Source organism: Strix aluco, chromosome 7, assembly GCF_031877795.1.
Source record: "Strix aluco isolate bStrAlu1 chromosome 7, bStrAlu1.hap1, whole genome shotgun sequence".
Lineage (NCBI taxonomy): Eukaryota > Metazoa > Chordata > Aves > Strigiformes > Strigidae > Strix > Strix aluco.
This window is the reverse complement of record NC_133937.1, coordinates 26508397-26524288: the sequence shown is the minus strand read 5'-3', so window position 1 is coordinate 26524288 and position 15892 is coordinate 26508397. Positions and strand designations below refer to the sequence as shown.

The 15892-nt window shown below is 41.6% G+C and overlaps 1 protein-coding gene across 7 annotated transcripts in view; it reads left to right on the top strand.

The window, feature by feature from the left end:
- Positions 1 to 15892, top strand: part of BTRC (beta-transducin repeat containing E3 ubiquitin protein ligase) — a 118676-nt gene that overhangs the window by 39796 nt on the left and 62988 nt on the right. For 6 of the 7 annotated variants that reach the window (XM_074831142.1, XM_074831137.1, XM_074831140.1 and 3 more), the window contains one exon: positions 10388 to 10465. The exons of the other annotated variant lie outside the window; for it this stretch is intronic. In XM_074831142.1, the coding sequence (XP_074687243.1) occupies positions 10388 to 10465 (78 nt within the window). The remainder of the gene's footprint in view (positions 1 to 10387; positions 10466 to 15892) is intronic. 7 annotated transcript variants of the gene reach the window in all.

Below are 15892 nucleotides of genomic sequence, written 5' to 3'. Positions count from 1 at the left end.
GTGAGATGCTATATACACCTTTATCTTTCCTTCTTTGATTGCTTGACTACCCCTACCCCATTTGATGGTCTCCATAGCAGGTCTAACTCTTCCTTACCCAGCAGAGTAAGATTTGCAATAACATTTTGTAACTCCTTGCTCTAGTTCAAGAAAATGGCATTTTGGAGTTGGAATTATTTTGTAATAGCAGAACCTAATAGTGAGCTTTTAAATTGAAAGGATACAGTCAGGGTTGCTGTGTTACCACTTTCAAGCTTGGTCTAGCCAAATCAGGAGGACCCAGGGATTTGTTTCTTGGGCAGCAGCTGTTAAAAGGCCATGATGTTTGCTAGCCACATGTTATAATGTGCGGTGCCTAATCTGTAATTTTCCATTCTTTTATTAGGAGATTACAAAATTTTTTTGCTTGATGTGGTGGAAGGCTGGGACATGTTTAGACTCGCACCTTTTTTGTATCAGCAATGAGGTTTTTTGAACAGCACTGTGTGGAAGTAAACACACTATGTATTGGAAGTTAACTAAATTTGTCCCATAGTCCAGTGGTGGATGGTGCTTCCTGTAATGAATGTAGCTTTGGAAGCTGGAAAAAGCACCGAGGCTTGCCTCTATGGAGAAATTACTACTGTGAGGCACATCTGGGAGGTGGAGCGATGTCACCTGAACTGCTCCATGGTGACTCTGTAGGTACTTTGAACCTGTTCTGGATTGAAAACCAAGTCGCTTTGACTGCAGGGTCACCTGGCTCACATTGTCTAAGACATAAAGGTATGGGTTGCTTCTGCATACTGTGGTGTAGACAATATGCTGTGAATTCACATCAATCTAACACTGCAGTGAGATCACTTGAGTAGCCATTTCTTTAAACAAGTGAGCTGCTTTCATTCACTATTTTGGGGAGGAACTGTGCCTAGAAAGTTAACACAGTGTGGGACAAATTTGGGGTTTGTTCCCCCATGCTGTCATGTTGACTTTGGGCAAACTACTTCTGCTTCATACCTTTGTTTTGCATCTCCTTTTCCCCTTTCCTGTAATGAAAAATAGGAAGGAAAAAGCAGGAAAAGCATAAAACGGTACAGTGAGATGAGGACAGTGTGGTTGAATTAGGTGTTTGGGAGTGAGAAAGCTCTACAGAAGGGGTGTGATAAGAAGTGGAGGTCATCTTGTCTACTTGACAGGAAAGCTCAGAATTAGAGGTTTTGAAATAAAAATCAAAATAATAAGTGTAGGTGATGACCAGGGATGGCAGGGGAGGGGAAGGGGTTTTATAGTGAGACGACATTGGTCCTTTGAGGGAAGTAGTTATATAAAAAGTTAGAAAATAATGCTTCAAGGACATGAAGTCTACATCAAAACTAGCCAATTTTACAACCCATTTGTGAGAGCACTTGGAGCTTCTATGCAGATGAAGCTGTAATAAATATTGTACGAAGAAAGTTAATCTGTATCTAGAGAATTTTAATAAATAAAAAGTTTTTAAAAACTCTCCCTGGATCCGTTCGCTCTTGCTAACTCTTGTTAGCACTAGAAATATGTTTCTGACATCTTTTTTGGATGTTGGCTTATGTTCAGATCCTGTAAAAGCTGAGTTTGTGCTTCCCCCATCCCCGCCCCCGTCCCCGCCCTTACACATAGGGTTAAAATTCAATAAAACATCTTATTCCAGCAAACAGAAGCAGCGGTAAAAGCTTTGTATGATTCGTGGGCGGGGGAGGGAAGAATCTTGAGGAGAATGAAAGTGTATTATTTCAGACTTTAGTACTTTAAAACCCTGGGAAGAGTGTTGAAAATGAATTTTTGTGAAAGGAATGTAGCAAAATGAAGGCAACAAACAAGTGAGAGCCAAGCCTTGATTGATTCAGTTCTTCTCTAAAAGGCATCTGTTGCATGTGAAATCCTGAAGTATGTGTGGCACAATTCTGCAGTCTGAGAGAGAAATTTAGCCTCAGCTGAAACTGTTTAAAGAAGAATTTGAGCACAAATTTAAAAGAGTGGAGAAGTCATTAAGGTTGTCCTGAAGAATAGAAGGGGAAGAATACTGTTTTTTATATGTGGGGAGCAGGTATGCAGGTTAAGTAGCTAGTAAGAGACAAACCAAAGCACAGTGATAATAAGATTCAGAACAAGTCCTGACACCAGTCTTACATAAGTGGCCTGGTTGGATATTTGGAAGTATACCCATATTATGTGTATCATAAGGTTAATTGGATGTTTTGGTCCATGCTTTTTGGGAATATGTGCTTTCTGTTCCTTAAAAAGATGTAGATAGCTTTGAACTACTATAAAATCCTGGAGTACAAGATGTATGCTATAAAACCATGCATAGAAAATGGTAGCTATAAAAGCATATGTATACCTGTGAAGGTGCTGATCAATTTGTGCTATTTAAAAGAAATTTTGAAACAGACCTGGCTGTGAGAAAATGCAAATAATAGAATTCAACTAGAGATCCTTGAGGCTTCTTAAGCTCTAACCTTGTTATGAGGAATGGGGAAGTCAAACTGCCTAATGCAGATGTCTGTGAGTTACAAAAATAACCAGATGTCCTGATTAGCAGAAGCAAATGTTCTTCCCTTAATCCACGTGAAATTATATTCAAAGGCTCTCCGGATGTAATGCTTGTGTAAATAAGGCACCAACAAACATTGGAATAGAAAGGGCCATTGGCCAACTAGCTTGCAAGGCTTGAAAGCTTGAATATTAAAAACAAATTTACCACTGCTGACTCTCTTAAATTCACAGAACAGAAATGTTAAGCAGGGCTGCTTCCCGGGGAACGTGGAAAGACTGTTCTCATTAGCCATATTTTCTCTCTCTCTCTTTCTCTGTCTTTCTCGCTCTCATTTGAGAAATGTGTATGAAGTGAAGCTAGCTTTTTAAAATATCCCTAAATGGCTTGTTCCCAGCATCTGGATTTCTGTTTATTTTTTAACTACAACTAGATTCGTGCTCTTCAAAATGTGTCTGTTCATCAGATCTTTGATATTTGTGCTGGCTTTTGGTATTTTAACACTAAACTGCATTTACTGTTCTTCTAGTAATGCTAGGACTCCCCACACCCTTAATTACCCTCTTCTAGTAATGCTAAGACTCCCCACACCCTTAATTTACCCTTTATAGCCAACCAATAATTAATAAGTTAAATAACTTGGTAAGAAACTCTTCTTGATGTCATGAAGTTACATTATTAAGTCTCATTGCTTTGAAAATGTGTGTTTTCCTAATTATTGATTTGAATGAAAAATAAGGAAAAATACAAAGGATCCGTTCTACAGATGTAAAAACCAGAATCTTGTCCTGGTTTTCAACTGCAAAAAAGGTTGTTGAAACTTTTGTTATTGTGGGCAGTGTTAACATAGATGCAGACTAAACTAGGGCTTGTGTGAACATGTGTGTATGTATCTGGTTGGAGGGGCAGTGTTGTACTTTTCCATTTTCACTGCTGTCAGAGCTTCAGTTTTAAGAATTTAGGTTATAACAGGTACCTGAGCTGCTCAGGCATGAATTTGAACTTCATTTCTTTAGGCACCACACAAATGTTGTGGGTGGGGGTGGAGAAGTCCCTATCATGGGGAGTTCATAAACATATTAGAGGAAAAAAAGCCAGGATTCTGTGCAGCTAACAAGGTATTAAATATATAAACATGATACACATGTGCATACCAGTCTGTAAAGCAAGCACTGAGCTGGAAGGCCAGTTTAGCTTACTCCCTTTCCTTTTCCGACATCAGTCACTGCAGTTTCTCTGCCCTCTCCTTCCGTCATTCTAATGCTTAGCCATAAACCCCTTGCAAAAGTACCATTTAACTTTAAACTTGTAAGAGCTGGGAAACTTGTCTGTGCCTTCATTCTGGGCTGAAGTCACCCCCTTGTGCCTACACATTGCAATTTATGGTGTTCTCTAAAAGGATCTAATCTCAGTGAATGTTCAGAGCAGCAAATGCCAAGGAGGAATGGGGTCTCATACTTATCTCCGCAGTTTCATTGCTGTGGATCTCCCTGTGTGTTACAGCTGTCATTTTTGTTTTATCTACCGAACAGGCAGAGAATTGCCTTCAAACTTGCAGCTTTCGTACTTGTTTTTCTCAAAGAACATTATCAATGTTAAGGACCATTTTTATATATTGTAGTGACTAGCCAAATAAGCATGAATTTGAATGTTTCAGGCCTCATGATAGGAGAAAAAGGAGAAGCTATCGTTAAATGTGTTCAGTGGATGTTAGACCCATATTTTTTTTTAACGGTAACACAGCTTTCAGGCTGACATTGGCTATGCCAGGATTCATCCTAGCACTGTTTGAAATGGCTGAGATATTTATAAACTGACAGACAGCATTTATAAAATCAGGATGCTGACAGTCCCTTAACGATAACAATGGGCTTGGACTCATCTATCACTTACAAAGGTTATTGGAAAGGGAACGTAAGGCTTATATGTGCCTCTAGTCTTAGACTGGCACTTATTTCCACACGTCTATGTCTCTCTTTTTCTCTCCTCCTTCCATCCCCCTCCACTCTTCAGTCCACTCTGGCTGACGTGGGCATCAGGCAATTGCAGCTAATTTCTCCATACCTTTACCCAATGATTCCTTGTCCTGTTTTCTGCAAGAAATTGATGCAAACTAGATGACAAGTAACTTTTTATAGCATCTTGGGGTAAACACACACACACCCCCCCCACCACCACACCCCCCACCCACCCACCCCCCCCACCACCACACCCCCCACCCCCCCACCCCCCCCAAGAGAAACATCCTGACTGCTGGCAGGCTGATGGTTTGAATAGGGAAGGAAGAACAGTATGCATTGACTGACAGACTTAACCTGGGGTGGGCAGGGGTTAAACAGGCCGTCTGCTTCCTTTTCCTTTCATATAGCACCAGTCTGCAGGCAGAATGCTGATGTTTATTCAGTGGCTCCCTCTTGGCTGAGACAGTACCCCTCTGTCCTTGGTGAGGAGGACCAAGTGCAGCGCAGGGACACTTCAAGAAACATGAAAGAGGATGTCAGTTATTTTCAAGCTCTGATAAAATGCTACATTCACTGAATGCACCTAGGAGCTTGCGGGTCAGGTCCTATCAACAGTTTGCACTAGAAAAGGGGAAATGCAGTATTTCACTGACATGTGTTAAAGCATCTATTTTAATGTGGCAACAGAAATACCGAGACAGCTATGTGTGGCATCCAGTTTGCCCTTGAAACATTTACTCTACTGTAACTGTTTGGACACTGTGTTCCCACTGTATTATTTGCTTAGAGACCTGAAATACCCAAGTAGATTTCCTACATGCAGTTGGATCTGCTGATACCACTAAAAACACACCCTGCCCAGGCTTCTGTTCGTACTGATGTGTACGCACGCAATGGCTAGAGTGAGACTTGATTGGCTTGAGGGGGTCTATTTATCAGGGAACTCGATTAAAATACAGACTGCACATGACATCAAATTTGTAATCATTTTTCCACAGCAAGCAAGCATTTTCTGTATTGGATGCAGGTGTTTAAAGCAATAGTGTGTTTTAAGGGCCAGTGCAGCACAAATTCTGGCCTTTGGGATAATGACAAGTGTTTTGCCTGCATAAACAATATATTATTTCCCCCCCCTGCCCCCGAGGTCCGCACACACCTAGTTTCCCTCAAGCTCATCATCTCTGTCAGGTTAATCAATAGGCACCGTATGGCAGAGGGTCAGTAATCAGTGTCATCGTGCCTTTAAATCGTGTTGAAAATTTGCTTAAAGCCTGGGCCAATTAACATCGAGATGATGAATGGATGGGTAGATGGGAAGAGCCTGGCGCTCAGGGGCTTTGTGAGAAGGAGATGCTCAGCTGTTGAGCAGCAGACACCAGCGAATAAAATCAGCCATTCATGTGAGCTCAGTCCACCCACTCTTAATGATAATGTCAATCTAGCAAAATATATACACATTGGAGTTGTCATGAGTTCATAAATCAAAGGAGTTTGTCAAAGGCATTCAGATTAACGAGGCAGCAGCAATAACAAGTCAAATTTGCATAGAGAATTGCCCGAATCTCAGTAAATTATGATCCTGTTTTTCATTTGATTATTTGCTAATGTCTCAAGAGGGAGAATGATTATATTAGCATGCAAAATCTACTCCAGAAGTAGAAATCCGAGGTATAGCAGACCAGCACACGATGACAATTAATCAGTTTCTGCATACTAGCATAAACGCGCAAGGCCCAGAAATGAACTCCTTTTTTTATTATTATTTCTCCTTGCTACTGATCCAAATGGTTCAGCTTGACAGAGACTTTATATTGCTTTAACAGTGTTCTGAATTGTGCCTGCAGGCAAGACATAGTTATGCAGCTATAACCAACCTATCCATCTGCCAACCAGATTGGAATTCTCCTATCCAAGGCTTCCATTAACCCCCACTGACAGCTCCAAACAGGATTAAGAATTTGAAAGCATAAAAAATAGTTGTGCTCTTCGCATAGACGCACGCTTCTCCCCCATCCCCACCTCCCCACACTTGGAAAAAGGCTGCGTCTGTACTCTTTTATAATTAGTGCAGGGCAGAACAGCACCAAAGAAAGCCTCCCCCAGTTGGCAGGGGTTTCATTTCCACCACGACGAGTGAGGCGGTACTAAAGGTAGCTCTGCCCAATTGGTAGTCCCTGGGAGTGCATTTCTCTGTGTATTATATCTCGTTCCCAGCAGTGTTTTGCTGGGCTGTGTACACAAAATACTGCGTGTCATCTCCCATCAAACGCTTCAGTCTAGGGATTTCGTATGCATTGTAGCATGTTGTGTTTAGTGGTGGAGGAGGCTTCATGGGGAGAGTTAAATAGTAATAATTTTGTAGTGGTCTTTAAGACAACCTGCCATGGAGTTATATTCTGTTAATTACAGGCTGAAGTTTTAAATGCAAATCAGATTTAAAAGGATCTCATTACAGACAGTAGCCATTTTAGAAAAAATGAGCTATGGAGGACAGAGCCCCTTTACAGGAACCTCCTGCTAGAGAGAAATTTTGAAGGTTACAAGAACTATGAGCTTGGGTTTCCTGGCTTCTCCCAACGCTTCCACTGTCATTGTGTGACCTTGGGCAAATAAAAAAATTTATTTTACTTGTCTGTGGAAGGCCGGGGGGGCGGGGGGCAGTATTTATCTCACCAAGATTGATCAATTTGTGCTTTGGAGACTTCAGCACTTCTCATCTTCTCTTGCTTGTACTTGTTCAAAAAGAGAGACACCTGCATGCAAGCACAAACACTTTTGGCCAGTCTGGCTTTAGTCTATGAAGGAAGACTTGCCTGCGGGATTTAAAAATTTTCCCTGGTGGAAGGGAGTTTGTATGGCTTTTCAGATTTCTGTATACTCTGTTTTTCTTCACTTCTTTCACCCTAACAAATTCCATCATTTCTCTACTACGAACTGAGTACAGTCGCTGCAGGTCTTTAATATTCCCAGTGAGTACACCCAACTTACCGTCTGGATACCAAATGCTTCTTTCCAGGTCCGTGCCTGAGACATGCGTTTCAGTAACCACGAGAGGGTGCTCAGAGCGGTTCCTCCCTTTGTCTGCCTCTCTTGTGGCCAAGAGCATCACTGAAGTCCTGCTGAAGCAAACCTTATTCTGACCTCACACATGTTTATCCCTCCTCCCACCTTGTTCAGCAAGGAGAAATATATAGATGTACCGTTTCAGTCGATTACGTTATGCTCTTCCCATGGCCATGGCTAAGTGTGGCCCTATCAAGTGAAATTCACTTCTGCGCAGCTACAGTTAGTCCTGAAATATGCAGGGTCTCGTACCTCCACCTGGATTGATGGGTCTCCTATTCCTGAGAAATGAGCGGGAGTTATAAACATCTGTGCTTTTTCTTAAGTGTAGTGCTTTCCAGTCATTCTGTCTTCACCAAGCGTAACTTACTTGCCGACAAAAGTGCATGAGCAGCGCTCCTCTTTAATAGTCTGCTATCGGAGCTGCTGTGTTGGTGCTGTAGAATGGTGAGACGCCAAGCTGTGAACCACCATATGCACTTGGCAGTCTTTGTCTGGTCTTTGTTCAGCCAACCTCTTAGCCTTGCCACCTATAAAGATAATGAATGCAAAGTGGTCCTCTGCTTGCTCTTAAAATTAGATACTCAGCTTAAAGAAAAAGTAGATAACTTGATGCTTTGCAGTAACTAGAAATTTCAAAATAAGGGGTGACGGTTCACCAGCAGCACTGATTTTCCTGCTTTTTGATGTTTTTTGAGGGAGGATCCTTAATGGCTTTGAAAAGTGAGAAGAATGCAAGATTTCACTGTTGTAGAGAGATTATTTGCAAGGGGAAATTGTTTTGGCACTTACTGTAGGGAAAGGGGTGGATGTTGAAAAAGCATCCAGAAATAGTAAACAGTCCCCTCACCCCTCCAACAAAATGCATTTCCTGGAAACGTATAGCAACTCATCTCAGATTCTTCCGTTTCTCACACTTGTTTTTTTCTTTTCTCTAAATTGTAAAAATTAAAATCCTTACTTGAATTAACCACTTACTGAACTGTATTTCATGAGCAGAAAAGAGCAGCTTTAATGTCTGACCTTCTTTTTTGGAGATATGTGATTCTAGCTTGTATGTTTTTACGATCACAGTCCTTTCTAAGCTGGATTTAATGTAATAACTTGGTCCTGGCTGAGAGCTCATATGAAAACTTTTAAAAGCTGGCCTCTTACAGCAATTTATCAGGCCTGTTTAGGATTGATTTCCATTATAAAACCCTGGTTACAGCATCCCAGATGTCATGGTGCCTTGTGAGTTCTATATCTTGTTTTAAAAAAAAAAAATAATCCAAAATCACTAGTTGGTCTGCAAGCCTTGATTTACACAGCATCCTCCTGATCAGCTTATGACATCCCAAATGTTTGTTGTTGTTGTTGTTGTTGTGTTCCCTCCTCCCTGCCCTTTATCTGCTGTTTCTCAGCAAACAGCTTCTACCCCTGCCCTACCTCCTGGTTGCACCTTTTCTTCCCCTTCACCAGACCAGCAAACCTGAGCTGCCTAGACGGTGCCTGATCACGCAGCCCTGCAGTGGGCACACGAGCACACTGCTCTTCTGATAGCTTCCCGCAGCCTGCTTGCTTTCTGCTAGCCCTGCTCTGCCACACTGGCTGTTCGCAGGGCCCAGCTCCTCCTTTGCCAACAGATGCCACTTCTGTCTCCTGAGGTGTTGGGCTGGAAGCTGGCTCTGCAAGAAGCAGGGCAGAGCCCTGCTCAGCGAAGGACAGGTTGTTTGAGGGATGAGAGGTACAGAATGGAAACTTCTGCCTTAAAATATGCGCTCCTGAGCTTGTTTGCAAGTAACTGGAAAACCACCCTTTTCCTGGCAGAGCTCTCCCTAAGCAGTTTTTCTGTCTCTCTTTAAAACCTGTTTAGTTGCTCACTACTGAATGCGTGGGAATGTGGCCTAAGGCTATGAATACTGTGGTGATCAAACTGATTTTAGATGTGTGTGTGGGATTCCCCCAAAGCTGGCTGTCATTACTCTGTCAATGTGGCTGAACCCGTGCAATGGAGTGCTCTCTTCCAGGGTAGCTGATTTTGGCAGTGTGGACAGAATTCCCACCACGTACCTAGCAGTTTTTAACCAAATGTTTGCTACAGACTGTGCATGTCCTGAGATAAACTATAGACTGTCTTTACTCTAAAGCAAGTAATAATTGATTTTAATCATGAAGTTAAGAAGACAAAAGTCTCCTGTTGGTCTTTCATAAGCCCTCATATTTCTTCTTGGCCACCTTCTCTTGTCTTACTGATGCTCTTTTTTTTGGAGGTGGCAGATGAAGTTTTGGAGCATCAGTCTTTCTAGAAATTATACATCTATGTAGAGTCAGGGCAGGAGTGAAAAACATAACCATGATATCATATGCTACCTACACAATTACTTTTCTTTGAAGGATCTCCTGACAACCTCTTTCACCAGAATTTAGCTCTGTTGTCATTTTCCTACGATTTTTGGCAGCCAAGCAGACTCAGCCCAATTCATAATTGTTATGGAGATTAAAAGCATAGGGACACAGAGAACAACAGTTGTACCCACTAACAACCTTTTGTTTTCAACAGGTTCCACTGTTTTAAATAGCTATTCTGGGGTGTTCAGGAGCGCTGATGCAAAGTGGCCGTTATTGGTAGTTTCAGAATAAATCCCCAAAGCACAGGCTTCTTCAATAGATACCTGCACAGTGGTGCATTGTTGTGTTGAGGAGGAGAATTCTTTCCCTGCCATAACAAGCTGTTTGGCTTAAAAGTACAAGTTAGCCTCTGGTATATGTACGTGTAAAATGCTACAGCCTGTGCAATACAAATATTCTGTTTCCTTTCTCCTCACAAAGTAATATTAGGGATAAGAACTGAATTAAAGCTTACTTTCTTTCACAGAATTCCTCTGAGAGAGAAGACTGTAATAATGATGAGCCCCCTAGGAAGATCATTCCCGAGAAGAATTCACTTAGACAGGTATGTGATCAGTCTCTTTAAAAATGCAATAAAACTTTCTAGCTGTTTGAATCCTTAAATGCTTCTGGAAGCTGAAGTCTGACTTGTGCTCATGGAAGTCCTTTCTTTTCTCCTTTGAAATCTGAACAAGTCACATTGTACCCAGGAAAATCAGACACAGAGATTTAACTTTCAGGAGAGTTTGATGGCTCTTTCTAAAGAAATCTAGACTTCTGTATAATGCAGTCAGCTGTGACTCTAGTTTTATCATTCTCCATTCGGTGTTCATCAAGACCTCTTCAGCCTTTTCTTCTGTAATTGTTCCTGTCTTGTTTGTAGTGTATTTTGCCTTGCTTCAGATCAAGAGTCTCAAAGTATTCTACAACAATTAGGCTTTTCATTGCCCTTGAAGGTAAATTTTCTTGGAGGTGATGGCCAGGTTAATAACCTGAAAAATGACCTGTTCTTGTTTCTTCTACACTTGTATAAATTACTAATGGGTAGAAATGAGAAAGGATGATCTGATAAAATATAATCTCTTTGCCTTTTATATATAGTAAAGCAAATTTCTTACAAATTCAAAATAATTATTTTTAAGCCCCATGGTCAACAAAGGGAGTCTGGCTTGTGACTTCTGGGGGATTTAGGTTGGATTTAGTGATTTCAGATCCCTTTTCACCTTGCTCTTTCTCCCTAGTGCAACCTTCAGGCAGAAGAAGCAAAAATACATCTGTGCCTCAGCTGCCCAAGGTTGCTGCCTGATGACTTAAGTGAATACCCCAGGCCACACATTGCAACAGCTGATGAATTGGCACATTTCCTTCTGCATCTCAGCCACAGGAGCAGCAGTCTCAGGCAGAGGAATAGGGTGGTGAACACTGCCCCACTGCTGCTATTTCCAAGAGAAATTGTGGGTCAGAACCATCGTAAAGGAAGAAATATCTTTTTGATATAGTGTGCTTGTGCTCAGAGTTGCTGTTTTGGGGGTGTGTGTTGTTTGTTTTTAATAATGTATTAGGAGTGTTTGATTTTGTGGGAGTAGGTGTCATGTGAAGGACTACATGGGTCTAAGACAGGACCATCTAACACATGTAGTCCATGTAAGTCTTTTAGACAAGAGGCGATATGCTAGGATAATGAGTGAGGTCCCAGATATTGTTGAGAAAGATTACCTTGTAGAATAGATTAAATATGTTACACCAAACTTAAAATGTTTCTGGCATTCAGCAACAAACAATGGGAGTTAGGGGAAGAGGGCAAAGTTACTAGGTCCCTACTGGGTGTCCCCAGCACACCAGAAAACTGTTTTTTTTTCATCTTAGAGTTATTTTATTGATAGCAAGCCTTTAGGTTCAACAAGAAAAGGTGTATGTCTCTTCTCCAAGAAAAGGTTCATAGTAAGAGATGTTAAAGTCAAAAGGAGCATGAGTTTTGTTTTGTGTGCCTTCTCGTCGCACTGAGTCCTTCCTCATGATTACTATTTAAGGAGGAGACAAATATTAATGAGCATTATTGTACAGATTAAGAAGGTACAGTTTCTTGAGTTGGGTTTCCCTTCCATTATATTTCAATTTGTGGAAGTGTTCTTAGTTTTCAGGGAAAGCTTGTCCTTCCCACAGGCCCACAATTCATCATAACCAAGGTGACTAGATATCAAGAATACACCTAAAAAACCACTTGTACTGTCCAAATATTGCATATTGGAAATAATTCACATGGGCCTTGTTTACATTGAAGATGGTTAACTGTGTTTCAGGATACTGTTGAGATGCGTCAGTCTCCATCTTTGGGTCCAGTCTTCACAGTGACAGATGCATGACAAAATCTTTGGGTCTTCTGATTGCTATCTGGGCCCTTTTGTGTTGAGAACAGTGTTTGTTGTCAAGTTCAAGATGTAGTCTTAGTCTTAAAGGAAGTGCCTTCTTCTCTAGATCACAGGAGGTGGTTGACCACCGTTTTGTGCCTGTTGTAGAAGGAATTTTGGTTCTTTCCGTAGACATAAATTAAGCTGTCCAAGCAGTTTGGAAGCTTAGGATTGCTCCTCTTCTCTATTAGTGATGGACAAGAAGTAGTGGGGAGGTTTTCAACTCTTGTTGCAGAAATCAGACACATATGTAGCCATGTGCCCATATGCTCCTCCTCAATGAGTAGAGTGATGCTTACTAGAAAGATCTGCATCTCCTACAGAAAGGTGTGCAGAGTGGCTACACTGTCTTACGTCCATCCATACTTTCTAAAACCAAAAAGATCTGACCTGCAAATGCTGTCAAAGCAGTAATAGACAAAAAATGCTTTCCACCTTAGTGGAAAGATGCTAACTTGGTAAATATTGAGTGTACAGTTTCATATTTTCTGCCCCTCCCTTAACAGACCACTGTTAAAATTTCATTATTGGGGAACATGGACCTACATGCACAGAGGAATTAACTGTATGTAGGTAGAGGAGAAGTCTGTTTACTTAAATGGTCTTTCCAGTGAAAGTGTCCACATATTTTTGATTAGTTTTAGAAAATTAATGAGATGCATCAGACCACTTCAGGGGAAGTATAATGTCTTGACATGTTCAGCTGCTGGCAAGTTTTAAGTTAAAGGTGTGTTACCTTTTCTTGCCTTGTTTGCCTTGCTGGTTTGCAGCCTTAGCTATAAATGTTTTCTTAGGTGGGTTTGTGGAACAGACATACCAGAAGGTGAAAGTAATAAGGAGGTGTAATGGTTACTTAAGCATCTGAAGTTGTAAGCAGGGGCTGAAGACACCCATTTCTCAGTGCTGTGGACCTCTTACTAGGAGAAATATCATTCTTCTGTTGATTAAAATGGTTTTTGGAGAAGGGTGTCTTCAGATGTCTCAACAAGTGGAGCTGTGTTCTTGGTGTGCTGGAAGTGGAAGACACAGCCACTCTTAGGTACATGAGGGACAGCAAGGCAGAAGAGACATGGATGTTAGCAGTGGGAAAGGAAACAGAAAAAGGCAATGAACTTGACACTGTTAGCTGCAACAGTGAAAAGATCTAAGCTATGACAGACTTTGAAGTAAGGATGCAAACGTTCAGTTCTTGTTGAGTGCTTGATCTGACAAAATTAAATTGTGAAGGGGTAAACTGAAAATCATAGTATGAAAACAGACTTCGGAAAAAACAATGACAAGTGGCAAAAGTTTTTGGCAACTTTATTTAAGCTAACAAACGAATTTTCACACTGCAAAGTTATAAATTAATTTTAATAGGCTGATCCAGATGGTCCATTTGGAAAATGGATAGCTTGATCTGTTGAAAATTAAACTAAATTTATCTCTCTCATACTTCAAACTGAAGTAAGCGTGAGAAGAGTGCCCATTAAGTCCAGCTCATACAGATGGACCGGCAGGTCACACATGGGACTAATCTGATTCATTTTAAAAATAAATGCATGAGTTATTGAATCAGGTTCCTGTTTCAAGCCCTGCATGTGAGCATGTGTGTGTGTGTGTGCCGCCCTTTCAAAGGGACTCGCAAATGCTTCAGTGCCTTTTTAACCTGTGTGTTTCCATTTTAATTCAACTTCCTTGCCAAAAAACATAATTAGTTTTCAGTGCCTATCATTTAGCGTTAGACCCAAACACTAGATTGATTAGGTCAGACATTTGTTATTTTAAGGGCTATGTCTCCATTCTTCATTTATGAAGAACATGAGCTCAATAGTCTTGGGGAGAGAGCCGGCCTTTAGAAATGGGGAAGGGGAAGCTCTCTGGGGGCCCCTCCAGCCTTTTAGCTTCTGGGTGTCTTTAACAGAGCCATGAATGCAGATTTGTAAATTTATTGCAGTGCCATCTGGTTTTTTTGCAGGAACCGTATTATTGTTGGCTCGTATCTGTCTATTGTGGTGGTCACTCCCCGGGAGCTTGCCCTCATAGTCCTAAGGAAAGTGATGAATAGTGGGGGTCAACATGAATAGGTCACAGGGCAGCTGTCCGGGGCTGCCCTGAACTTGATTACCCCGCTGTTTTTTAAAGACGACGGGCACAATGCAGGTTGTTTAAAACCCTCCCTCCCTTCTCTTTGGTGCAGCAATAATGAAGTGCCGTTTGCTGCTGTGGTTTGTCTGTGGGTGAAGGTGCCTTGTGGGGAAATGCTGGCAGCAGCGAGGCTGCCGTACTGTACCTCCTGCAAACCTCACATTGGACTCTGCTGTCTTTCTGTAAGCTTCCAGATGGAAGACCGGGGGAAAAAATCCCTGTCTGTTACCCCATTCAAACAGGCCCCTTAGCATTTTCAAGAATTTTCCCTCTTACCATTTTGGCACAGAATATTACCTCAATTCACTCTTACAAATCATTTTGTAAAATTACGTATAACACCTAAAACATGCTCTAGGCAATATGTCAAAGTTAAAATAGGTGCAGTCTGAGCTTAGGAGTTTAAAGCCAATACTCAAGCAAACTGTAAGAAACAGAAAGTGGCTAAAGAAGGTAGAGCAAAGGAAACACAAAAAGTAGCAACCATCAACCATTTACTTCCAGCTGGAGGCCTCATCCCATTGCTTAGGGCTCCTCTCAGGCATATTTCTCCTCTCCAAAAGTATTTCTGCTGTGCAAAGTTGAAGCCCTCTTTTCGACTGAGGAAGGTTAAATGGTGGGGAGGGAGTGAGGGTCTTCCATCTCCCTCCCTCCAAGGAGCATGCTGCAGTTCAAGTTTGCCTTCTGTTGGAGAGCTGGCCAAGGCAGGACGTACCTGGTCTATAAAATTATCCTGGTTACCTCACCTTTTATGCTATTAACGCTTGCTAGTAAGGAGTTGCTGGTTGAAAAGCCTCCTGAAATTGCTAGGAGTACATCCCTAGTCTTTTAAGATTATTTTTTCTGTTTAATTTTTTTTTCTTTGTTCTCAAACAACAACAACAAAATAATATCCGTTCCTTTGTGACACTTAATGCATGTTAAAAAACTAGCCAAGGAAGGTTGTGCTGGAGTCTAAGTTACAATGGGAATGCTGCCTTGTGGCGGAAAGGCCACTGGGCTCTTTCAGCATTAGTGCTAATAGGAATCTGTCACCCCGCCGCATTGCTGCATTCCTCTGTAATTGAGTAAATTGCAAGTGTTGTCTGCTCCCCCCTGCCCTTTGTGTCCATGTCCACTTACCATCCGAAGAACGTGGGCAGTGATAAATAAAGCACTGAACAGGGCTCTCAACTCTTTGAAAGCAGCATGTTGCCAGCCCCCTAGTTATATTTCTTTAAGTGTTTATGTTTTTCTGTATTCTTTCTCTTGTGTAGCTGGAACCCTGGGGATCCAAAGCCATGAGAGAGGCCAAGAAGCTAACAAAGTAGCTGTCCCCTTGTTAGCTTGTTCCTTTCTTCTTTAAAAAACAAGATGAAAACCATCTGGCTCAGGGCCTTACATTTTCCTCCCCCATGCACCTCTATAGATGAAGAGTTTCACCTGCAGTGAGGGTTTACATTGATTAGGGAGGGAGC